Source organism: Cynocephalus volans, chromosome 15 (genome assembly GCF_027409185.1).
Source record: "Cynocephalus volans isolate mCynVol1 chromosome 15, mCynVol1.pri, whole genome shotgun sequence".
Lineage (NCBI taxonomy): Eukaryota > Metazoa > Chordata > Mammalia > Dermoptera > Cynocephalidae > Cynocephalus > Cynocephalus volans.
Window position 1 is genome coordinate 83,138,858 of NC_084474.1, and position 27,910 is coordinate 83,166,767.

General features: G+C 36.0%; 1 protein-coding gene across 3 annotated transcripts in view; it reads right to left on the minus strand.

Annotated features, from left to right (window-relative positions):
* Positions 1-27,910, minus strand: part of CYRIB (CYFIP related Rac1 interactor B) — a 146,852-nt gene that overhangs the window by 17,608 nt on the left and 101,334 nt on the right. For all 3 annotated transcript variants that reach the window (XM_063079551.1, XM_063079552.1, XM_063079550.1), the window contains 2 exons: positions 10,211-10,293; positions 3,293-3,414 (listed from right to left, as the gene is read on the minus strand). In XM_063079551.1, the coding sequence (XP_062935621.1) occupies positions 3,293-3,414; positions 10,211-10,283 (195 nt within the window). In that variant the 5' untranslated portion in view covers positions 10,284-10,293. The remainder of the gene's footprint in view (positions 1-3,292; positions 3,415-10,210; positions 10,294-27,910) is intronic.

The window sequence follows — 27,910 nt, forward strand, 5'->3', positions numbered from 1 at the left end:
CAAGCCCTCTTTAAATGTCCTATATGTAAACTTTTCTATCATTGCCCTCTCTCCTAGAAGATTACAATTGAATCTTAATACGCATTCTATTAACTCTATATATAGACCTTGGAGGAAACATTATTTTCAATGTAGGAAGCCTTCCCATAAAAACAAACAGAATATCCCTTCCATTGGGAAGTACTTCAATTTTTTTAAAAAATCCTAAAATTTCTACCTTAAAAAAAAAAATCAAAGAGTTAATGAGTAGTCTTTGTCTCTATAGTGAATAAGCCTTTTCCTTTATTATTTATGAGAAACAATTTTAACCAGATGGCAAGAATTCAATCATAAAACAAACTTTAAAGATGTTTAATGATATAACACAAACAATTAAAAGGTAATTTGCAGCACTAATAATCAACATGGAGACACCATCAAACATTGTAGAACTCATGAATTGGTGACTTACACGAAAATAACAATTTATCAATTAGCTAATTAAGATCCAGCTTAATCATTTAAATGCTTTACTTCCAGAAATGTATGATTTTTCAAAATATGTTTAAATGTTTAAAGAACTTGAATTTCATAGAAATGGTTACATGTCTTCTTTTACTGAAGTCTTATGGTAAAACTAGTAATATTGCCAAAATTAGTCTAAAACTTTTTTATTTATTTCTTCAACTGTTATAACTGCTTGCTAAGCACTGCACTAGGTGCTGATGCAGGTTAAGCATCCCTAATCCAAAAATCCAAAATCTGAAATGCTACAAGATCTGAGACTTTCTGAGTGCCAACACGATGCTCACTCAAAGGTGTGTTTCAGATTTCAAATTAGGGACGTGTGGAATATACTATAAAGCATATGTACTTCACAGGGCCTGGTTTTCCAGAGTCTTGCAGTTTCAAACATTGACCTTGTAGAGGACTGGAAATTTTCCTCAGGCTATAAGTCTCTGGTGTGAGATAAAGATTTGTGGCACAGCAGGTTGCTGGCTCAAAGACAGACTAGTTACTGATTGTTATGTAAAGATACTGAGAATTTCTGTAAGAAGGAATGTTTGCTAAAATCAAGCTTGTGTTGATAAGACCACTTAATTGTCTACCAGAATGTCATCTGGCTTGTTTCACTGAAAGTTACCAGCCTATATTGTTAAACTATAACCTCACCTATGTTCTCTTCCTGTAACTTCCTGGTCTGGAAAATAAATGCAGGAAGAGAACCCCAATTCGGTGTTAATTTCCCAAGGAAGGGATCCCTCTTGCTGGAGAATCCTAGGGAAGTTAACCACTTCGGGGCTTCTCACTGCTCAGAGGAGATGGGCTTTGAGTAATCCTTTGTGTCTCCGTCACTCAGGGGAAGTGAGGTGACAAATCCGTGGGGGGCAAAGCAACACAAAGCAACAGGGATGCTCTACAGGTATGTATTTTACAAATATTCCAAAATCTGAAAAAAATCCAAAATCTGAAACACTTCTGGCCCCAAGCATTTAGGATAAGGGATGGATACTCAACCTGTAAAACCAAAATATGTAAGAAAACAGGTTTACTCTCCTCAAACTAGAGGTACAGTGGTGGAAAGATATCAATGGTTTAAAAAAAAAAAAAAAAAAAGTGATGCTTACCATAAAAGAAATATGTACGAAGTCCTAGGGCAAAAGAGTAAGAGGAAGTAGAAGATTATCAGAATTTAAAGGAAGGACAGAACATCAGGAAAAGAAAGAAAGGGCATTCCAGACAAAAAGGCAAGGAATGGTGCACGTGCAAGACATGCAGGGAACAGCAGTCCAGTGCAGGAGAGGTCAGAAATGAAATTCACATTATCTATAATTTCCCTCGGTTAATGACACCACCATATGCTAATCTAGAGAAAAACCATGGCATCATTTAACTCTCCCTTCCACTAAACATCCTGTCAATCACCAAAACATCTGTAGAATCATCACCTTCTGGTGTCTGTACTTTATTCTGCCTTCATTAGTACTCCAAATGTTGGAAGAGAACTCAAGCTGGATACAAACTATAAGCCCAAAAGACTGGTCCTTGCTTGAGGACCTCTGCACCATTTCTTAATAGAGAACATTACTAGAAGCAGAGGGTGGGGAAAAATGAAGAAACACTCATTAACTATTTTTTAAAATTTTTATTATTTATTATTTGCATATTCATTATTAGAAACAGCGATTTTTCTTTATGCCCATTGCCCGACCTATCATTCCCCAAACTCCTTCCCTTCCTCCCCATCTCTAGTATCCTTAGGTTTGCTCTCTCCTTCTGAAAGTTCAAGGCATTATTATAGTTCTCTCTTTCTCTTTCTTTCCTTCCTTAGTCTTAGGATTTTTTCATTGTAATACTTCCCAGTGGAAGGGTTATTCTGCTTATGTTTGTGGGAAGGCTTCCTACCTTAAAAACAGTGTTTCCTACAAAGTCTGTACATAAATTTACTTGGATGCATATTAAGATTCAATAGTAATCTTCTAAAAGAGAGTACAATGAAAGAAAAGTTTATATATAGGACAATTTCAAAGAAATGAAGACTACCTTCAAGAAACATGGTAATGAGAAAACAGAGATTAGATTAAGGTCCAGAAGCTGTGGAGATTCCTTGGGTAGCATAGGAAACCTGAGTATGTATATGCTGAGGGGAAGAAGTTAAAGAAAAAAGACGGAAGATGTAATGAAGAGAAGGAATAATTAAAAGAGTAAAGTTCCAGAACTGGATGGAGAACAAAAATAGAGAAGTCAGTCTTGGAAAGAAGTAGGAACGCAGATTCTTCTTAAAAATAGAAATGGAAAAAGAGATGGATGGAAGCTCAGAGGTTTAGGTGAGGGAAGTTCAGGGAGACCACACCAAATATTTTCTTTGAGGTGTAAGGTCACAGAGTGGGGAAGTGGGTGTGTTGGGGTCTGTGGTCTAGACTGCAAGGATGATTTCAACTTTCTCCTAGGAAGCCTAGGAGGTGTGGAAAAAACAGACTGGCAGAACAAAGCCGCAGAAATTATATTCTCTCCAAAAAAAGAGAAAGGTATAAATAGAGCTCCCCATAGGTATTATCAATTTCAGGTGTGAGAGCAACCAAAAAATAAATAAAATTTTCTTTAATATACCTAAATTACACATTTATGGAACAGTTTTCCTTTTAACCTCATATCACTGCAACCACTTTTGAAATAACACCAAAAAATCTTCCTTCAAATATAATGCTTAATATGAAATAGATCATTCTAAAGTCTAGAAAGCAAAACAGATTAAAAAGAGGCAGGATATAGTAAATTTTAGTTTACTGGAAAACGCATGAACGTGCTTTACCTCTCGTATTTCATGGCCCGCTCCTCTGTATGATTGCAAGTCCTCCAAGATGCCTTCTGCATCTTTTAATACTACATTCACCTGATTATAAATTTCCTTCTCAGACTCTGTAGGCTGGGCATCTAAATAGCAGGAAAGCACAAGAAAATTTACAGTGAAATGAATTTTTAAAAAATACATAAAAATCCAAATTTTCAAAGATGAGTTATACTCTATTTGTTGTTAATTTTGCATTTCTTAGAAAAGACCGATGATTTATTTCTCCATAGTTCTATATTTGAACAGCTAGTCTCAAGTTTATAAATATCACAGAGAAGCAAGGGAACAGCAAATACTATATTTGGTGTAAGTTAAAACAAATTATGATTTGGTATATTAAACCAAACAGAATTATAATTGGAAATTTTAATTGTGATAGTCTTAGTTACTTTTTCTACTATATTCATCACTATCACTGATGACTGCAAATGCATCAGTTATGATTTTAATGCAATAGAAATAAAAGCCTATTAAAATATCTTGCTCATCTATAGTTTAAAACTGAAACTTTATTTTCCTATAAAGTTCATTTTACTTTTAATGGTTGAGTTTTTATATTTAAAAAAGTAACCTATAAAAGAATGGTTTTTAGATTCTCTTTTCTAGGGATCACTTTAAATTCTGTATCAACTATATGATGATAACGGTTAAGGAAGGGAGAGGATATATACATCTAAGACCAAACCCAAGGCAGTATCACTGCACTTCTCTGCTGATGAATGAAAGGTCAAGATTCCTGTGCAGAGGACTTTAAATTACTTTCCTGCTCCAGATTTACTGAGCTGCTGATAACTAGATACACTTTAAGCAACATTACAATATTATTACTGACATGTTGAAATACTAAAGCAAAAACTGAGTTCCTGCACACTTGGGACTGAGTGAGAGAAAAATGAAGGGAACGTTACAGTTATAAAAGGCATAATCAGGAACACAAACATACAGGCATTTTCACCACCTGTGGTGTCAGCCACAAAACATATGTTAATGGATCACTAAATCTGGATTTCTCTCTGCTAGACTGGATGTTAACAGAAATCCTGCTTTTAATAACTTGGTCATTTGTTTCTCTTAGAACAAATCTTTTTTATTAAATATATTTGATTTTTTTTTTCCACGAGGAAACTAAGTTTTTCATAAATCTTTCCAATTAGACCACATTCAACATTACAGATAAGGCATAAAGTACTTAAAATGACAAACATTATGATTACCATGTTTTAGAGGAGAATCATGCTGGCAAAATTTCTGCAGGCTATAATATTCTCTTCTGGGGGAAAGGGAGGCAGTCCGAATTTGTAAGATTAATTAGGAATGTTTCTGATAAATCTCTTTGTCTATCGATCATATAAAACTGGTACCTAGACTCTTCTGCATCTACTTCATCTCCCCTCAAATACACAATAATCTACTTATTCCTTTACTTAGAAAATGTAGAAGAAACTTAATTCATACATGAAGCTAGGAATAAAGATGCACAAAAACTAACTTTATTTTGTGCTTGGGGCAAGTCATAATTCAATCCCACTTATTAAACCTGCCAACTAGTCAAATATAGGTAACATACTTTTTTTTAATCAACAAGTACAGTACCAAATTTTAAATTTAATGTACACAAAACAGTACCACAGCAACAATTATAAAGTAACATTCAGGTGCAAAGCCAACTTAAGAATTTGTGTTGACATATCTGTTCCCTTAATTTTCAAATTTCTTTTCAGAAATCACGTATTTTTTTTTTTTTTAGAATGAAAATAGTATGACAAAATAATTACAGAAGAGCCAATTGAGAAATTACAAAGACTCTGTGTCCAAAGGTTGTACTAGGGGCAAATACTAATACTGTAGCTAAATGATTAGGTTTTTTAAAAATCAGAGTTTGTCATTTAGCAGAAATACTTTTTCACATTTAACCAGACCATATTTCCAAAAAGATACACATACACTTAAAAAAGCACACCTCATAACTTTTATACTTACAGCAGATGCAGTAGAGAAAAATACTTTTTACATGCAAAAATGATTATTTTATACTTTTTCATATGGAATTGAGGAACTACAGACATAACATCAATAGTAGACACATACTGTAGTTTGAATTCATGGAGTGGGAATTCATGACAAAGGACAATATTTTAACTATCTATTATATATCAAAGGTATTTGTGAAGTTTGAAAATACTTAACTATGCATTTTTGGTGTAGTGATTAGCTATTAACATAAAAATGTGACACTGAGACTTACATACAAACATAACATTATCAAGTAGACTAAAATAGACCTTGAAAGTGGTTAATAAGTAGCAAAGGTTTAATAAGTACCAATAAATTTAAAAATAAAGGAGAATATTCCCTAAGGGTGGGAAAAACACCCAGCACCACACTGATTAAACATTTTTAGACTGTCACAGGAAAGTCACATTTATAATTTTGAAAGCTGCTGAAGACTGCTGTAGAAATGAAGACAAACAGAAAATAGCAGACAGGTAAAGCACTACTTTACTGATAGCAAGTCATGCAAAAGGCTGAAATACTAGCAAAGGAAAAGGACTGTATAAAATAAAGCTTTTTTTTTCCAAAAAATGGTATTATATAATGTAACCAAGACTTGTCACTTTGTTTTTTTCATAGCAAAGAACAGGTTTACTATTTCAAGAAAAATGTACCACTTAGCCAGCTTACAAAAGGACATTCATTTGATTGTGAAATAATCTACTACTGAGAGTAGACATATTGATTACTCATCAAACTAGGTTTTAAAAGCTGTGCAAGGGAAATCAAGGCATGTATCTATTGCTTTTATTATTTGAAGATAAAATATTTTAATAATTTCATTCCAATTTCCTATAGAATGAAGAGTAAAAGAGTCACTAAAAATAAGTGCTAAATTTGAAGTTATTATGATACAAAAGAAGGCAAAGATTAGCTATGAAAGGAAAAAATAAAAAGCAAGTCAACATAAAAATTATAATTGTGATTACATGTCTTTCTCCTTTAATCATACATTCATTCAATAAATGTTTACAATCTATCTCATAAGTTTCATCAAAGCAAGGACCAAAATGTATACAGTACATACCACTGGCCCAGTATGCAAACTGAGTAGGTTTTCAATAATAAATACTTCTTGAATGAATGAGAAGGCAGAGTAACATAAGCCTCCAGCATGAATTAAAGGAGGCTATTATGCATTTTGATCTCTGAACAAATATAATCTTGTAAGATTATACTTTAATCCATTTTAGAAAACATAGGAAAAACATCACCAGAATAAAGATATTTCAAAGTATAGGGCAAAAGCAGTTGAAAATATGCAAGAGATAAAATGGAAAAATAGTCAGACTTAAGAGTGAGTCCCAATATTTTTAAATGATGAGAAGAAACAGGTAACACAAAAGACACAAGAAATAGAAGAAATGTATGATTCAGTGGAAAGACACTGTAACAAAGAATCAGAGAATATAGATTCTATTTCTCATTTACAAATTACTACCTCTAATTATTCTATTTTGATCTACCTGGAGATAAATCAAGTTTAACTAACGAATACTGAACTTCTATCATTTCCAAAGCACTCTGCTAAAATTGGGAAGAGACACAAAAATAAAGTCCCTCTTCTCCCAAGAACCAGAATTTAGTGAACTAGAAGATCTAGTAGTTACTCAGGCTAAAGACCTGTCATTAAGGAGGAGCTATAAATTAACAATGTTGTTATGAAACAGTAGAAAAATGTAAGAACTATAAGAGGCTATATAGGCCCTCATTCAGTGCTTTTTATATGCTGCTAATCAGCTTAACTGCTGCCAAATTTTATGGAGCAATTCTGGGCTTATATCTCAATTGAACTGTTATTAAATAAAATCAAAACAAAGCTGGCCGGTTACTCAGTCGGTTAGAGCACAGCATTATAACACCAAGGTCAAGAGTTCAGTTCCCTTGACAGGCCAGCCATCAAAAAAATAAATAAATAAAATAATATCTTATCATATAGATGTAATTTAAGGAAAACAATCCCTCTATCTAAAGAACAACGTTTCACTGAACACAGAATGACATTTCATGCCTTAAGGCCTTTGTCCATGTGACTTCTTTCCACAGTGTCTTTCATTATATTAGATTGAAACATTCTAATTCACCTTCCCAAATCCCAAACACCACCACCTTCCATCATGATCCCCAAACTATTCATTGCTAGGTAAAGTTAATAACCTTCCTGATGTACACCTTGAAGGTAAATTATGTAAATAAAATTATGAGTTTGCATTTCTATCTATCCTTCTGTATTGAGAGCTCTCCAAAGGTAGGGGTTGTATCTTAGTTATCTTTGCATCCCCAGCACCTACTGGCTGGTATATAGGAAGGAGGCAAGCCACAAATGTACACTGAACTGAAAAGAAAAACAGAATGGGAGAGGGGAGTAATTAAGGAAGTAACGATTTACTTTAAAGACAGTCTTCGTTTTATGAACTATAAAACTGCATTAAATCACTTTTCAAATGCACTAGAATGCTTAATTGGTATACAATCTGATACAAAAAGCCAGGTATATCTGCAAGGAATTATTTCTATAGCTGCCCAACTATGGAAACATACTGGGCTAGATTTAACCAATTGGAATCATGGAAATAGTATAACTAAATTACTTCGGTGACCTGAATGTTACTGTGCATCTAGAAATAACCAATGTATTACTAATGACTCCAATATAAAGAATGTGGAACTGGCAAATTAACTGTGTTGGGAATTTTAAATCAGGTATAGAACAGTGTAAGAGAACACATCTGATGGGCCAAGTTCACTACAGTAGCCTAATGATAAGGTAGGCTTTTACAAATGTATATTTCCAAAAAGAAGAAAAATATGCAAAGAGTGAGAGTTAAAATTAAGAGAAAGCCAATGTTATTAGAATCAAAGAAAACATATTTAAAATTCTAAATAAGAAATAACAAGGAGCAAACTCTAGCCTGGTATAGAGCACGCTTCACTAAATTTCATTTACAGCATACCAGTAAGTGTCAAACCAAAAGTTCTATGTTAGCTGATATAGGCAACAAATATTTTTAAATTTATACCTGCCTTTAAGAAGTTAACACTTCATATGTAGTTCTATATTACTGGTTATTATTTTTGTTAGTGATTTTAACCTTTTTCTGCCACTAAATTAGCTATTTAAATTTTAAGGATAATGATCCAACCCTCCACAGATTGGAAAGCCAAAATCAAATAATCTATAAATACTACGTTTAAATTCATTCTTCCCACTTGACCAGAGCATAATGCTAGGTTAATAAAAAGATCAAGTGCCAAGTCTTGAACAAGATCTTGACTATATCAAAGCCAAGATTATGCAAATATAAGGAATTTGAGACAAAGAGGAAAATGGAAACAGAATAGCAGAAAGATACATAAGACCAAGTTTGAAACAGATGCAAATAAACTAAAATACAGCTCTAATTGTAAGCTGCCTCATCTGAAAGAATAATCTTCAAATCAGCAATCTGCTCAACATCCCCAAGCTGATTAAAATTCATGCTAAACATGCACTTAAGACAGCACTGTTAAATTGTTGAGAAGGGTCAAGAAAACTAATATTCATCTAATAACATTTTCCCCTAGAAACCCAACAATAGAACATGGTCCTGATATTGACATTACTACTCTTTACTAGCCTGCACACAGTACTCACACTGTAACAGATTATATACAGGAATGTATAAAAGTAGAAAAATATCAGAGACCACAGTTATTCTGTAAAATAGAGATAAGTTATAAATTGATGTGTTCATGTAAACTGTCCTAGTTTAAAGAAAAAAATACAGAAATGATTCATAAAATGTAATGAGTTATATAAAATTATAAAAACTAAGCTGAAGTTGGAGGAAAAGACAATTACTCTCTTGGGGTTTATTTTAAGGGATTTGCTTGTTCTGTTCTTAAAATCAGACAAAGTCTTAAATTTTAAGTATTTAAAAATCTGTTCAAATTTTTCAACCACAGATAAAAATATAAGGGATTACATGATTTAAAACCTTTTAAAGACTCTTCACCCTTTCCTACAATTTTCTAATGATCAGTTAAAACAGCAACATTCACACTAAAACACCAATTTAATATCATTTTTCTCAATTTGACAAACAGACAAGCTAAAGCGATACCAACAGCCAAAAAAGCAAAAGCTTTGCAACATGCACTGAGGTCAATGACACTTACCTGCCACTCTTAGATCATATTACAATAGGTCATGCAACATAAAACAAACAGAAGGCAAATTACTTAAAGGTCTGTGAACCCATTATTTTTCTTTTTATTTAGTTAGAAAAGAATAAATTCCTGCAATAAATACCTAAAATTAATTTTTTAACTTTTCAAATTATCTGCGAAGGTTAAATAATTTAGGTTCACACTTACCTTTTAATATTATGCCCAAATTACTGAGCTCTGAATGGCCTTCATGAACAGATTTGTACTTTAAACACTTCAATATTCACATACAGTAATTAAAACCTAATCAATTTTCTCTACTACAATAAAATTTTTCCCCACATACTGCTTCTATTAATAGATCTTGAGATAATATTTGTCCTTTCCACCAAAATTTTTTCATAAAAATGTTTCATTAGAGAATAGATCTCAAATTATAAAATAATCTCTGAGATATGAAATCTCATAAAAATTCAAAAAGACATTTTTATCATCATAATTTAATCTATAAAATATGACTTCCAGTTCTAGAAGGCACCAGAAATTTTACTCAAACAATTCATAGCTCAGTCATGCAAAGCAGTTAAAAAAGATGGCGAAGTAGAAACATTCATTTAGTGCAAGACAAACGCAGTCTACTGCAGGCAAAGAGAAATAGATATAAAATCATCTTCTCACTTTCAAAATCAAGGAAAAAATTTGGCCCCTGCTCAAGGTCTGTGCATGTCAAAACTTTAAGAAGATTCCCCATGTTAAGGTACCTGTCAAGACAAGAATGAGAAAAGAGAAAATATCCCTTTATAAAAAAGAACATCCAAAATTTACTTAAAAAAAAATAACAACAGGGAAAACGTTCATTAGGCCATGAATTCGTCCTTCAGGTTACCCAGAGAATGCTCTGGTAGACAGCAAACAGGGTCCTCAAGGTGTTGATATGTAGGACCTAGAGGTGAAATGTGGTTTTCCTGTACACATGGCACAAGTGTTGCTCTAATTCTTCTCAAAACTCTCCCAAGACAAGTTTCATTAATGGCCTTATAATGAAAAATTCTTTAAGTATTCCAATAGTGCTAGTATTCTGAAAAAGAAATTTCTGATCAAGAATTACTCACACGTAATCTTGTTAGTATAGCATTGAAAGAACAATTTATTTCAAAGGTAATATTAAAAGGTTTGGCCACAGCTCACCTTCGCATCTCATCTTAAAGAAGCAGAATATAAAACTCACTTTCTGTATGCCATTACACATAGCATATTTTTCTAACCAATTTTGGATTATCAATGATTTGTAGAGGTTATTTAAAGTCCTGATTCTGGATATGCAGCACAATTCTCATTTTTTAATAAAATTATAGGATTATAAGCAAACAGACTGACATAGTCACTAAAGCATACTATTAGAATGTTCATCATAAGGCTACTTGCTTCATGGACTAATGAAAGGACAGCACTGGCTACAGACTCAACATGATTTTAGCAAATGAAAAACTGAAGAATTATACATATGATGGTGATGTTTGCCTATGATAAAGAAAAAAAAATCATGCAATCATTGTTTGAGTCCCATGTTTCATTAACAAATATTCTGGCTGGCCTTCACTGTGGTGTGAGTATAATTATCTTTCACCTTTACCATTATGCACCAGCTGTGAAGGGCTAAAGAGACTTACTTTCAAAATCCAAGAAAAAATGTGCTGCATTGTGGTCTATGTCCCTGGTTAGCACCTTAATGAGATTACCCATGCTGGCATAGCAAACCTAAAAATAAAAATGGCAACATCATTTAGTTCCAGTAAAAAATTTTAAGCAGAGGCCTGGGATTTGGCAAAGGCTGGCTTGCTCATAAATACCAACAGGTGCAGGTTTATATGCTTCTGGCATTGAAAATTTGGAACAACAAAAGCATGTTTGGCTCTGAGTTCACAGCTAGTGTCCCACTTTTCCACACATCAAAAAAGTAACATAAAAGTAAGATGGTAAAAAAGATTAGATTTTTTTACATATAATTTGCAATATTTACACTTGATTAATATCTGTTAGTGCTACTCCTTAAAATCTTTGAGGTATATATTCTGAATTTAACAGCAAAACTAGATTTCTCAAATAAGTAAGTATCAAGACCATTATTGTTTATTTTTGCAGAATCAAATCCTACTGGGAATACAAAGAAGATACTATTCAAGCTGCGTTTAATCATTAAAGATGAAAGGAAGTTATTAATTAATAACCCACTTAAAAAAATTTACCACACATAAACCAGTATTTCTTACATCTTATATCTCCTAAGATCAATCAAACTTTTATTATTAAACTTGTAAATTTAATATTCAACTATACAAGGTATGTAACTTAAAAGTTAACACAGCAAACATACACATAGGGAGCCAGCAATTATCACAACTTAGTCTGCAGAGGAAAAAAAAGTGAAAATAAGGCACTGGCTTAAATGTTGCCCAAGAATATGTCTTAACTCAGTGAGGATGAAGCTGCTGTCAGGAACATCCTGGAAACCAGGTTAAGACCTGGAAACTGGAGGAACAACAGAGAAGGCTAACTGTGGCATCACAGCTATCCACACCCTCCCCTCCTCCAACTACAATACTTTTTCTCCAAAGACTGAGCTGCTGGCAGATGTAAATGAAACAAACATTAAAGTAGCAATATTTTTATTAACAAAAAAGACACCTTCTCACTCACCCCCACTACAAGAAGTGTGAAAAGAGTCAGCACTTCTGGTTACCTGTGCTGTTCCCCCTTCCTCCACCTACTCCCGTGCTGTTCCCCCTTCCTCCACCTACTCCCGGACGATGGCACATGTTCCTAACTGGAAGCTTACCAGAAAGGAAATATATACATACGTGTAACAGTTATTGGCATTAAAGGTCAAAGTCTGATGGACTGAAACACATTTTTTATAAAATGTTGAAAGCAATCTAATTTATTCACAGGTATGATAAATACTGAATGGTCCCTCTCCCTTGAAACAACATTCCCCCAATGAGAGAGGTAGAGATCTAGCTTCTTTTTTACACTAATATTTCTATTACACAGAATTTCAATGGTCTAATTTTGTACAATGTTTTACACAGATATATTAGGTGAGATTAAAGCTAAGAGGGAAATATTTAATATCTCATCTTATCTGTAAAAAGTTTAAGAATACCAAGCTTTTAAATTTAAGGAAAAGATAAGCATTTTTCCTAAAATCATGCCCAATTACCCAAATTGGTTACTGAATTTATTCAATTGATTTCTGAAAAAAACATTTGGAAATAGAATATTTTACAGCTTTAATTTTTAAAAGCTTTCAAATATATATGGAATATCTGTTTCCAAACATATATAAATTCTTTCACTAACAAGAACTGAAACCAAATATACAACCTACTGATATCAAAACTGCAACTATAAATGGAAACTATGTGATGAGAAAGGACTGCAATTGTTTTTAATGGGAAAAAGCAGCCCATCATTTCGTGTTAAGAGTTTAATCTATGGAATCAAACCATAATCCCAACTCTAGTTTACTAGCTGTTTGACTTTAAGAATGGTAGTTAACGTCTCCGGGACTTTTTTGATTGTTAAAACATATAATATAATAACTATCTTAAAGTATTATTATGACAGTTCAGTGAGATTAAGCTCTGACTCAGCACAGTGTCTGGCACACAAAAGCACTTATATTATGTTGGCTGTTATAATCCAAAATCACAGAATAACTTTTTAAAAATAACAATGGCTCTATCTCTTTTAACAAAGAAATAACTGAAGACAGAGCCTTCAATTTACCAACGTTATAAATCAGAATAAAGCCCATTTTTTTCAAGAATATTGTTGAAATGCTGTCCTAAAATTAGCCCTACGCCCTACGAACAAGAGACCATCATCAGGCACAGGAGGGAGGGAGAAGGGAGAGATCAGCTTTCCTTACCTTTTTACCTGTGTGCACGTAATCCACCCTCAGGGAAAATGGTGGAAGTAGCCAAGTTTGTTCTGCTTTCCTACAGCCCCTTCTGCACACTTCTTCCACTACTTAGTCCTTCCTTCCAGGCACCCCAGCCTAATGTGATCCTACACTCCTCACCACTGCTTCATATTTAGTCCTGACCTAGTCACTCTCGAAAGTTCTCAGTAATTTAGAATTTCTTACCTCTTCATCCCATACACAGGCACTTAGTTTGAAAATGGCTGAGTTTATCTAGCACAGCTGTTTCTCAACTTCAACACTAGTAACATTTTAGGCTGGATAATTCTTTTGGGGGGTGGGAGTGGGGGGTGTCACATTGTAGAATATTTAGCAGCATCCCAGGCCTCAACCCACTAGATACCAGTAGCAACCACCGCCCCCCACCCTCACCTCCCCCAAGTTGTGACAACCGAAAATGTCTCCAGATATTACATGTTCCCTGGGTACAAAATCACTCCTGGTTGAGAAGCACACCTGTTGTCTAATGCAGAAATTCCCTCTACCGTACAGCACATAGGACAGATGCTGTGTAAGCAACCAATATCATGCATGTCTGTTTAAACAAAAACTCATGGAATTTTTCAAAGATCTGAAAACAGTTTTATTATAACATTATCAGTTCTCCTCTCACAGGAATAAACAAAAAAAATTAAAACCCTATCTTGCCATATTTTAACTTGGTCAAAAATAAAACAAAAACTCCTTCCCCCCAGTGTGACTGATTTCAACTAATATGATATACTGGCTAACTGTCAGTTCTGGTAAGTACCAGACTTGCCTGGGTGTGAAACCTAGCTGTGCCACACTTCAAAGTTCTGTGACATTAGTCAAGTTTCCTAACTGCTCAATACCTCAGTTTTCTCATCTGTAGAAGTGCATGATGATAACCCCCCCTGCAGAGCATTCCTAAAGTCATTACATGGATTAATACAAGCACAACACTTGGCACCATGCCTGACAGTTTATTTGCTGCTATAACTAGTAGACCAACTAGCAGAGCAACCTAACTGAACTACCGGAATCTGTTTTCAGTAGCACAGCCTGTGAAATGTGAGGCTTTGGGGTATGTGGCAAAAAAATGAAGCCAGAATGCAGTCAAGAGTCATGGAAAGTGTCCTGGTGTAATTAATTTCTAATTCTACTTATTCCCAAGTTCTACCTGCCATTTCTCTCACTTTAGTTGCTTGATTTTCTTCTGGTTTTAAGATATCCTAGTTTCTTTTAATCAATATCCCTTTTACTTGTTTAGTTGAGTTGTATTTGTGCCACTTACATCTAAAAGAGTTCTGACTCATAAGATTTGAGTTTGAGATGAATAAATAAAGTTGATATATAAAAGACACTAAAAGATACAAAAAAATTTTCACCAGATACATAAAACTTGATCCAAAATACTACTGATATATTTTAGAAGCACTATTTCTATATCAATTTAGGAGGAAAAAGCTAAAGAATTCTCTTTCAAATTATTTCTTCATTGTAATCCTTGGATTTAAACTAAATATTATAAATTCTGACTAAGCTAAGAAGAAATTTAATACATGTTTAACACACAGAAACCAGACATAGTTTACTTCAAGAGTCTGTATTATTTGTGGTCGAATTTTGTGACTACAAACTCTATGTTAGATGTTTGTTTCAAAGCTGACAACTTATCTGGAAAGGAATACACTCTTCCTGGCCAGTAGTCTGTGGAATACATCTTTTAAGCTAAGAAAAGGCACTTAATAGATACATGAGACCATTTTCCCATAAAACATTAGAAGTTTCCTTACAGAATAATAGAAGCCAGTAGAAAAAGAACCATAAGCTACTTATTATTTCCTTTATCTTTCTAGAAACTTCCTAAGAGATGCTCTTGGTTCATTTTCCTCTTCTGAGCTCAAGACACTTTTTAATGCTGTCTCCTCTGCCTAGCATGCTAATGCCAAGGATTTCCCCTCAGCTGGCTTCTTCTCATCCCTCAGGCCTTGTCTCTAGTGCCGCTACTTTTAGAGAGGTGTTTCTCTGCCAACCTTCTCAGAAATAGCTGCACCTGCTGCCCCATTATCTTCTACCTTACCACCCAACTTACTCCTTCAGCATACTTACCATGATCTGAATCTGTTTAGTGTCAATTCTCTTCACGCAGCTTACAAATTTAATAAACATTTATGGATGGGAGTATGATGGAGTTTGGATGTGTTGTCCCCCAAAAAACTCAGGTGGAAATTTGATCTCCAGTGTGGCAGTGTTGGGAGCTGTTTTAGTCACAGGGGAGGATCCCTCATGAATGGTTTAATGCTCTCCTTGGGGAATGTGGGCCTGAGTGAGATCTCGCTCTATTAGTTCCCGCGAGAGCTAGCTGTTTAAGAGACCCGTGTACCTTCCCCTCTCTCTCTCTCTCTCTTGCTTCCTCTTGCCATGTGATCTGCTTGCACCTGCCAGCTGCCTGCTGCTTTCCGCCATAGGTAGAAGCAGCCTGAGCTCTGTGCCAGATGCAACTGTCCCAGAATCATAAGCCAAATAAAACTCTGTTCCTTATAAATTACACAGTCTCAAGTATTCTGTCATAGCAACACAAAATGGACTAATACAGAGTGAGAAAGACAGAAAGGAAGGAAAGCTCATAAACACACTGATCAGCATCACTTTAAATCAAGGTTTCTTAAACTTGGTACTATTAACACTTGAGCTGTACAATCCTTTGCTGGGGTGGCGGGGTAGGTGAAGTGGTTTCTTGTGCCCTGTAGGACATTCAGCAGTATCCCAGGCCTCTACCCACTACATATCTTGCGTCACCTCTGCCACCAAGTTGTGACAACCAACAATGCCTCCAGATATTGACAAATGTCCCCTGGGAGGCAAAACTACCCCTAGTTGAGAGCCACTGCTTTTAATATATGACCACAAACTGAAGTACATCCTCAGTTTTGCCTGATGATCCTACTAAATATCCCCTATCAATCTAGTTTCCCACTCTTCCAGGTAACTATTCCATGCATTTTTAAAAAATCTCCTCAAATCCCAAACAACCCATCCTTCATACTCTAAGAAATAATCTCATAAATTTTTTCACACAAAAAAATGTGTGTGGAAACATCTATTACCTTTTCTACCACCTTTCTCCATCAGTAACCACACGTTCTATGCTCTACCCCTGGTCCTGAGGGACACCTCTTCCTCCAGGCACCAGTTCTCCCATTTCTTTTCATCTGCTCAAGGACTTCACACCCCCTCTATGATCATACCGTCTTTCCTGTCTTCTCTATAGCAAGACTCGTCAAACGAGCTGTCTGTAGTTACTTTCTACCTCCTCAACTCCCATTCTTTCAACTCATTCCAGTCTGACTTTTACACCACCCCCTACAATGAAGCTGTCCCTGTCAAGGTCAACAAAACTAGCACCTGGCTAAACATAAAGGGTGATTCTCACACTGCAACTGACTGGACTCAGCAACTTTCGACCCAGTTTTTCACTCATCCCTTCCTGAAACACTTTCTTCATTTGACATTTAGGACAACTGTAGAGAATGCATAAAGCAAATGTACTTCACAGGGCCTGGTTTTCCAAAGCCTTGCAGTTTCAAATATTGACCTTGCAAAGGACAGGAAAATTTCCCCAGGCTATATAGTCTCTGTTGTAAGATAAAGAATTGTAACACAGCAAGGTTGCTGGCTCAAAGACAGGTTACTGATTGATATGTGAAGACACTGGGAAATTGCTGTAAGAAGAGAATGTTTGCTAAAATCAAGCTTTTGTTAGTGGATCGACTTAATTGCATGTTACCAGCTTCTATTGTTAAACTTGTTAAACTGTACTTAGCAAAAACCCCACCTATGTCTCTTCCTGTCACTTCCTGGGCTGGAAAATAAGTGCAGGAAGAGAACCCCAATTTGTGGTTAATTTCCCAAATGGAAGGAATGCCTCGCTCTTGAGGGTTCTGGGAGATTAATCCCTTTCTGGGGCATCTCACTGCTCAGAAGAGATGGGCTTTGAGTAATCTTTGGTGGCTCCATCACCCAGGGGAAAAGGGGTGACAAATCCATGGGAGGCAAAGCAACAAATGGTGACCCCGATGTGATAAATTCTGGGTCCACGGATTGGAGACCGACCTGCCAAGCCTTGGAAAGGAAAAGAAAGAGTACATCCCAACAAAAAGGAGGCCCCATCAAAAGGGGCAAGAGAAAGACGACGTCCACCACTCATGCCAACAAAAGGGAGGTCCCATCAAAAGGGAGGCCCCGTCAAAAGGGGCAAAAGGAAGAGGATGTCTACTCATCCCATCAAGAGGGAGATCCCAGTAAGGGGGACTCACCCCAGTAAAGGGGATCACAGGGGTGGCTTTCGATTAAGTGACTGCATGCCTGCTGCAGTGTCTAGCTACAGCTTTACCCAAAGTTTTGCAGTTTTCTAAGAAGGAAATTCAACATAGTTCAATCCTTCTCTGTCTCCTTAAGGCAGTACGTTATAAAGTCATCTAACTAAATTATTAATGATTATAGTCGCTTTGAAATTTTGTCGAATTGCTTTAAAAATTATTCAGAACCTTAACAAAAGAAAAAAACATGTTCATGCCATTAAAGAGGATGAAAAACAATCCTTGCTTCCTCCTCCTCCTCTCCCCCCACCACCTCCACCTATGCAGGCAAACGATTCATTTGTTCCTTTGATAGAGTCCTGTCTTAAAGAAGGACATAACATGGGAGTTGATACTCATCATGTTTTTCCCGTTGTAAGAACTGGGACTCAGTCAAGACATGAAAACCTCCCATTCTCCTTGTTTAAAAGATTTTAAAAGAGCATAACAGAAAATGGCTTACATAGTACTTTTACTAAAGGATACTTAGAATCAAATGCTAATGGGTATAATATGACCCCTTGGCATTGGAAAACACACTTGGAAAAACTGTTTAAACTCCTGCTCAGTATACTGTATGGCTACAAGAATATCGGGAAGCCTTACATGCTATTTCACTCGAAAATTTATGAAATGAGGTTCAAATTAGCATGGACATGTTACTTGATCAAACAACTAGAGCAGCCATAAAGGCTTGGGACAAAATTCCTGAAACAAAATCTAAACTTCAACCTTTTGCTTCCCTTGATGCATTTTTGATACAAAGATTAGATAAGACTCAGCCACTATTGACATCATCTGTTGAAAAAAAATTACAGATTCAAGGGCTGATGTTACCATAATTGCTAAAAAGGACTGGACTCCATTATGGAAAGTAACTTCTTCACCAGTTACACTTACTGGATTAGGCAGGTTCAAAATCCTTTATCAAAGTAAAAATCCTTTTTTGTGTACTAGCCCCAAGGGACAAACTGCCTTCATAATGCCTTATGTTCCAGATCTACCTCAAACCCTATGGGTCCCAGACCTCCTTGCTCAATGGGGTATTTATATTGGGACATCTCCTTCAAAATTTATCATGATGGCCACAGCCACACTCCCACCAGTCAAACCATAAAGGACCCCCGGTCCTCTGGTTTGGGTGGAACAGTGGCCTCGTAAAGGGAAGAAATTAAATCAAGCTACTTCATTTGTCAAGCAACAGTTATAAATGGGACATTTAAAGCAATGGCATAGTCCCTGTAATGCTCCCAGTAAATCTTTTTCTACTGTTAGACAGGGACCCACTGTGCCTTATAGAGATTTAATTAATTGTCTTCAAGATGCTGTAACTAGACAAACTGACAATGCTCATGATAATCCAGAACTGCTATAACAAGTTTATTTACATTTAATCAAACAAGTTAATAACACTGGTTTACAAGTAGCTCCAGATAAAATTTTTAAAAAGGAGCCTTGGAAATACCTTGGTTTTTAAATCACTCAGAGAAGTATACGGCCACAAAATACATCTTTCCATATTCAGAAGCCTTTTACTCTAAATGACTTACAAAAAATTACTTGGCCACATTAACTAAGGGCAGACCCTTCTATGGGTATTCCTACTTATCAATTACAACATTTATTTAAGACTCTAAAGGGAGACCCTGATCTGTCCTCCCCTTGTTACTTATCTGAAGAAGTAAAATTAGAATTAAAACAGATTGAATCTTCTTTACATTCCAGACCATTAACACGTATTGTTAAATCTCAAGTCATTCATTTCATTATTTTAAACACCCACATAGTCCCACAGGTTTGCTTTGCCAATTTCTTCCTCAAATAGGAGTCACTGAATGGATTTTCTTACCCCATCAACAACAAAAAAGAAATTACATACTAAATTAGAACAATGTATTCGGCTGCTCACTGGGGGAGGACACTGTTTTCCAGTGCTTGCTGGGTGTGATCCTGATGTTATTAATCCTGATCTTTCTAAAACTGATTTTTAAACTACCCTTGAACAATCATCCCCTATTCCCCTCCCTCAAGCACTAACTCTGTTTGTCAGTGATTCTGGTAGATCAGAAGAGGGATCTATAACATGGCAGGAACAAGGAATCTGGAGGCATTTTGTTGCTGTCCATCGTGGATCTGCTTGTGGGGCTGGGTTGGCAGCTGCCATTGCAGCTTTGCAACATTTTTACAATCCGCCACTTAGTTTAGTAGCTGACTCTGCCTATGTAGTTGGAGTCTTACAGGTAATTCAAGATGCATCTATGCATGAGGGAGATGATCTTCTTTTATTTGGAATGTTTGGACATTTACAAAAACTTATTCAAAAAAGACATCATCCTATGTAACTCACATACATTTTCATTCTGGTCTTCCTGGCCCTTTATCAATTGGAAATGATATGGCTGATCACTTTGCTGTGTATAATAATGTTTACAGAAAGCTATTGATTCTCATCAGCTTTTTCATCAGGGTGCACAAGCTTTGGCTAACATGCATCAGATCTCTTACAGGCAAGCTCGAGATATTGTTCATGCGTTTCCCGATTGCCAGAGGTTTTCTAAATCTAATTCCCCTCGAGGAATAGAAGGTAATGAAATTTGGCCAGTGAAAATCACTCAGATATTTACATGTTACTGTTAATACTTACTCTGGTCTTATTCATGCCACTGCCCAAACAGAAGAAACTGCTAAACATGTTAAAAACATTGTCTTTCTGTCTTTGCTGCCATGGGGATTCCAAATCAAATTAAAACAGATAATGGACCAGCATACACCTCCAAAGTCTTTCAAGTATTCGCTGACAACTGGAACACTGAATATGTCACAGGAATCCCATTTAACCCCACTGGCCAGGCAATTGTTGAAAGAGCTAATGGACTTCTTAAATCTCAAATAAATTAAAAAAAAAAAAAAAAAAAAGGAGAGGTAATATATATATATATATATATATATAAAAAACTGGCCTCTCATGAACAGGTCTTTAACCAAATTTTTTAAACTGTAATTCCCAAAAATTAATGGCCACAGAATGACACTTTATACCTCCTAAAAAGAGACCTTAGAGCCCTGGTTTTATTCTGCCACCTGCCGACAGGACCACAATTTTGGGACCTGCTGAATTGTTAACATGGGGGATAAGGGTATGCATCTGTTCTCTCACCCACAGGCCTGCTATGGATTAGTACTAAGGCTGTTAAACCTTATGTGGAACCCCAAACCAGACGAAGAATTGAATCTGATCCCAAAATCCCAATGCCTCGCCATCACACCTCAATCTATCTCACTGGGGATGGTACACTTCAGACCACCAGTGATGATGGTGCCAACAACCACTTCCACTCTGAAGTGCATCAGACCACCAGTAATGAAAATAATGACAAGCTCCAAATTGACCCAGTGTAAATTAAAAAACATCAACAGTCAAATAACTTTCAATAGCTCAGCCCTTAAGCTCAGTAACTCATTTGAGAAACAAAAACTAACCTAAAAATCTGCCTGTTTAACTAGATGGTCTCAATTTTCTGGCATCTAGCTGGTTATCTTAAACAGACTTCTAAATTCTCTTCTAGTCTCATCTGTGTATTTCTTCACAAAATCCTATGGTAGAATTCTATGCTATTTTCTTAAAAGGAAGAAAATCTTCTCTACATCTTCTTGAAAAGGCTTGCATACTTTGCTTTACAATGTAAATTTTCTTATCTTGCTTTCTTTTAGGCAGGGTGAGGCCTCACCAATGTCTTTAAAAAAAAAAAAAAACACAATCTAAACCTGATTGCCCTTTTTACTAGTGAGCTTTTTTACATCTTGTACAAAACCTATAAGATCCTTGTTTGTTCTTGTTGTTTGCATGTATGGATGTGTAAGCTGTATGTCTATATGTTCATGTCTGTATGTATAATTGTGTTATGTGCAAGGTACCAAATTGGCTTATAATTAACGCGTGCTCATTAAATAAATACGTGTACTTTTCAAGTTCACGTGACTTAAATTTTCTAAAGTTTTGATAAATATATTTTCAAAATTTGACTTAAACCTTTTACCTAAATTTGTCTCTAAGTCAATACGTCTCCTTGTTATCTCAGCTCTGCCTCCTGGCCATGCTGGGAGAAACAATACCTTTTAAACATTATCTTTGTAAATACTGCCCTGTCTTAAGCTCCATATGGCTCCAAATGCCACGTGGAAACCTGGGACCCAAAACGGCTAGTGAAAAGAGACCTATGCCCAATATCGCATAGGCCCTAGTTAACATTAACTGATAAGGGTATATAGATCTAATACACTAAGTTTATGGCTAGGAAACCATAAATATGTATTAGGTAAAAATAGCTAAAACTCAAACTGGGCTTTGTATAATTTGCTCTGATAAATGGACGCCTATTTACTAACCTGAGTATAGAAGAATGTTCTTATCAGCACATATCATTGCCTGGATTTACTAATCAAACAGGATTACTAGAGGTCTTTTCACTGGACTGCTCTTAATACAAAATTGTAAAAGATTTTCTTTGTCCCTTAGATAACTGGTTTAAGAAACCTATTTCATGATAATTTCTTCTGCACTCTGCCTTTGAAACCCTCTGTCACTTTGGTTTTACTTTCTGTAATAATTTTTTTATTTTATTCAACTAACTGTTTTAAGCATTTTGTTACTTGACAAAGCTTTCCAAAACTGAAAGCCCAACCTTTCTGGTTTAAAATAACTTTGAGGAATTCCAAGGGCCCTGGAGCCTCTCAAAGGATATATAAAAAATGTATCAAAACTAATTGGCTTATTTAATAAATTAAACTATTCAGGAAAGCATTGTCAGTACTGAAGGTGTTATAGATACGTGCTCCAAAATCTTGTAAGGTTCTTAAATATCTTTGTCTTGATATAAATGCTACCAGTCTTAATCTTGGTTTAATTATAATTTTAAAATGTTATGTTTTCAAATATTTCATAAAAAAAAACTCTGATAGGTACAGTTTCCTAACAAATTTTGAGTTCATATCTTCAAACTAAAGTTCCAAAATTTTAATTAAAAAAACTGATGGGTTTGTGAAATTGTTCACAAGGTCAAAACAACAAAAGTTAATTGGTAAATTAATTTAAAAGAATTATGAGTTTTTACAATTTCCTTATTTTGAAACATTGCTGGTTCTCTTAATATTTTGTTTTCCAAATGTAAGAAAACTCTCTCTCTCTTAAGCTATCTATAACTAACAACAGTTTGGTAAAAGGCCATTTAAAACAGAGATAAAAGCATTTGTTTTCTCCCTATTTGATCCCCCCCAAATTTAATAACTTTAAGTATTCTTATGATTATTATAGCAACGTGGCTATTTTTATAAGTTCAATGAAAATTAACTCTCTCTTTATAACAGGATATAATTTAAAACTTTGGATATAAGATAGCATGTCTCACTTCTAAGTTGCTGATCCCTCTTTCATGTTGCCTTCATTTGGTGTAACTGCTGCTTCATCCTGCTGTTCATCTTTCCCCCTGACGTGGGACACAAGACCACCTGGGAAAGAGCCTTCCCAACACCAAGGGATTTATACAAAGAAAAGTAAGAACTTTTCAATCAAAATATGGATCATCAATGCTTTTATGAGGAATGCCTTCATCACAGAGGGGGAAATAACATCTTCTCTACAAAAGCAGTTCTCTAAATTTTCCTGGCCTTAAAGAGGGTGTCTGTAACTTGGATGAGACATCCTGTTCCTAAACAAAAGACTTGTAATTGATCAAAAATTTTACAAAAGACTAGATGCTTTAAAAACAGTAATGTCCTGGACAGGTGAACATTAACAAACTCTCTGGACTCAGAATCAACTATTATATGGAGCAGAATCCCATTCCAGACTTTCAACAATTGGTAATTACACCCAATTCACTGCACCTGGAATGATGCTGATGCAGCCACTCTGAGATGATGACATCATCAGTCCTCACCTGAAGTAAATTAATAGGACTTGCCACGCTAAATGATACCAACTTTGCTTTAAATGCTTTTGTCTTATCTGTGAAAACCTGATCTACAGCTTTTTCTTTTTCTTTTTCTTTTTTTGGGACCAGTAAGGGCATCGCAACCCTTGGCTTGGTGTCGTCCGCACCGCACTCAGCCAGTGAGCGCACCGGCCATCCCTATATAGGATCCGAACCCGCAGCGGGAGTGCCACTGCGCTCCCAGCGCGCCACACTCTCCCAAGTGAGCCACGGGGTCGGCCCATGCTTTTTCTTTTAAATAAATAAAACGGGGGGGGGGGGGGGAGATGTAGAGTATGCATAAAGCAAATGTACTTCATAGGGCCTGGTTTTCCAAAGCCTTGCAGTTTCAAATATTGACCTTGCAAAGGACAGGAAAATTTCCCCAGGCTATATAGTCTCTGTTGTAAGATAAAGAATTGTAACACAGCAAGGTTGCTGGCTCAAAGACAGGTTACTGATTGATATGTGAAGACACTGGGAAATTGCTGTAAGAAGAGAATGTTTGCTAAAATCAAGCTTTTGTTAGTGGATCGACTTAATTGCATGTTACCAGCTTCTATTGTTAAACTTGTTAAACTGTACTTAGCAAAAACCCCACCTATGTCTCTTCCTGTCACTTCCTGGGCTGGAAAATAAGTGCAGGAAGAGAACCCCAATTTGTGGTTAATTTCCCAAATGGAAGGAATGCCTCGCTCTTGAGGGTTCTGGGAGATTAATCCCTTTCTGGGGCATCTCACTGCTCAGAAGAGATGGGCTTTGAGTAATCTTTGGTGGCTCCGTCACCCAGGGGAAAAGGGGTGACAAATCCATGGGAGGCAAAGCAACAGACAACACATTCTCCTGAGTTTCCTTCATACTCCATTTTTCTTTTTCAGCACCTTCCCTTTAGAATACATGCATTTACTTCTCCCATCTTAAGACAAAACAAAAACATATCTTGAGTCTCCTTCCCTCACTAGCTCCCACACTACTCCCTTGCTTCTCTTTGCAACAAAATTCCTTAAGAGTCTTTTATTCTTCTCCTTCCACTCTCAGTTAAACCTGCTCCAACCTGGCCTTTCCCCCAACCCTACACCACCCAAACTGCTTTGGCAAAGCCATCAAGTAACCTCCATGTTGCTAATTCCGGAGGCCAATTCTCAAGCCCTCACCTTACCTCATCTGTAAGGAGCATCAGACATAATTAACACCCCCTCCTTCTCCTCGATACACTCTTCTCATTAGCATAAAGTATCCACATCTCACCTCCACTGCCACACCACCTGGCCCTTGACACCAGCACTTCTTTCCAGGATTACTTCAGGAGTCTCCTAATCTGTCTCCCTGCTTCTACCCTGACCTCCTCCAACAATTACTTATTATAAGAGGCAAAGCAATCTCTTAAAAAATATAAATCAGACCAAATCCTTTCTCTGTTCAAAACTACACAATAACTTATCATCACACTCAGAATAAAACCCAAATCCCTTACCAGGTCCTACAAATCTCTGCAGGATTTGTCCCTGACTTACTCTGCCCTCATCGCCATTTCTCTCCACTGTACTCATGCTCATCTAACCACAACAGCCTGCTTGCAGCTTCTCTGATACAGCTAGATTTCTCTCTCCTCAGAACCTTTATATCCTCTTTTCCCTGTCCTGGAATGCTCTTTCCACAGACCTTCAGATGACAATCTACTGCACTTCACTGAGGTTGCTGCCCAGTCAAGCCCCAGATAGGGTTTCCTTGACCAGCCTATCTATTATACCCTTTCCTCCTACCCTCTCTATCCCCTTCCCAAAATCATGGTTATCACCATCTAATGCATATTCTTTTGATTATCTATTTACTCTTTCTTCCACTGAAAGGTGAATTTTAAGAAGGCAGGGGCTTTTGTTTTGTACACCACACTACTCCCAGCACCTAGAGCAGCACCTCGGAAATGGTCGGCAGTCATAAACATTTGTTGAATAAATGCATGATTAAAAAGAAAAGAAATAAAATTGTCTTTAAAATTATATGCATATCCCAAGGGGGAGAGAAAAAGTCAAAATAAATACTGATAATTAAAAATTCTTCTGAGTTGAAAAAAAAGACCTGAGAATCTTGATAAAGCTGAATACCTTCTCAGCCAAATTAATGCAAACACTCTTCTCTTTTTCTCTGTAAAAGCCATTACTTTTAGGTAAAACTATTAAGAACTTTTGAAATATTAAATATCTGGGAAATAGACTGGCAGATAATATGAATATCAAGGAAGTCTACAGTTTGCCCAGATAACTTGAGAAGAATATTATATCTTTTTTAGACCCGTAAATGTGGCTCTAAAATGCGAATAAGAGAATAAAGACTAGCCTATATCATAATTCTAATCTCTGTAAAATTGAACAGCATTCATAACATTAAGCAAAATAAGCTTCAAAATGTGGTTTTAAATTTTATTAAATTCCCTTTAGACCACAAGTCTTCCAATAAAGTTCTATTTGTGAATTCCACATATCCTCTGAGAAAGAATTAAAAGCAGAACATCAATTCTGCCCCTTCAAAATTTTACGCAAACTGCAAAACAAATGATGACATTCATTATCGTCTTCAACCCAGATAGTAAAGAACGCAAAAAAATATGTATTAGAGAAAAAAGGAAATACCCAAAATATACTCTGTCCTCCCTACTAAAACTTCAAAACAAAAAATTTCGGAATAATGCTTAATACAATCCTGTGCACCTTCAAATGTGCGATGACTAACAGGAAGCTTGTCAAAACCATTGCTAAAGACTGCTAACCACTTGTGTTAAAGGCAAAGAACCTCTAGAATTTATCTAAGCTTTGAGTCTCATGCTTTTTAAAAAGGTCTTCTAGAAGGGCCGGCTCATGGCTCACTTGGGAGAGTGTGGTGCTAACACCAAGGCCCACGGGTTCAGATCACTATATAGGGATGGCTGGTTGGCTCACTTGGGAGAGCGTGGTGCTGAGAACACCAAGTCAAGGGTTAAGATCCCCTTACTAGTCATCTTTGGAAAAGGAAAAAAAGGTCTTCTAGAAAACATTTTACCATAAAGTGTTCCTGAATTATATTCTATTGTGCATAAAAATACTACCTAATATTAAATATGCCATTTCTCTATCTTACACATCAGATATTCAGACCTGTGGAAACAACTGTAAGTCTTTAAATTTGAGAAGATGGAGGATTAATGTGGAATTAAACTATGCTTCTGCTTTACTAATCTAACAAATTTATCGTTTTCATATGACATGTACAGGAAATCTGAAGAAATATTAACAGAATGAAAAATATGCTGAAATTGTCACTGACAATATAACAACGTGATGAAAGTCTGGAGTGACTGAGGGATCACAAACTTATGTTCTGTTCACGCCCTTCAGTCATGTGTTCATAAAGTGATGGAGTTTGGATGTGTTGTACCCTCCGAAACTCATGTGGAAATTTGATCTCCAATGTGGCAGTGTTGGAAACTGTTTGAATCATGGGGGTGGATCCCTCATGAATGGATTAATGCTCTCCCTGGGGGGACGGGGGAGTGATAAGTGAGTTCTTGCTCTATTAGTTCCCATGAGAGCTTGTTGTTTATAGGAACCTGGCACCTCCTCTCTTTCACTCTCTTGTTTCCGCTCTCTTGCTTCCTTTCACCATGTGATCTGCTTGTACCTGTCGGCTGCCTGCCACTTTCTGCCATGAGTAGAAGCAGCCTGAGGCCCATGCGAGATGCGGCTGTCCCAGAATCCTAAGACAAATAAACCTCTGTTCTTTAGAAATTACAGTCTCAGGTATATCTGTTATGGCAACACAAACGGACTAATACATAAAGCAATTATAACATAACAAAGTTTAATATTTTGTATAAGCAAAAATATAGTAAATCACTTTTATACTTCTTCATCCAAAGACAAACTATAAGACATACCAGAGATTCTGGAACAGCTTTGTTTTATATTCAATCAAAAGCTATTACATGTTTAAATGATGCTTTAACATAAAAAAGTATTAATATTGTACTCTGAATATAGTAACAATGCCAACAGAAAAAAAAAAAATTACTAATAAGCAATGGTTCTTTCAGAGAAAGTGATTCCCTTCCTGGAACCTACTGAAGAAG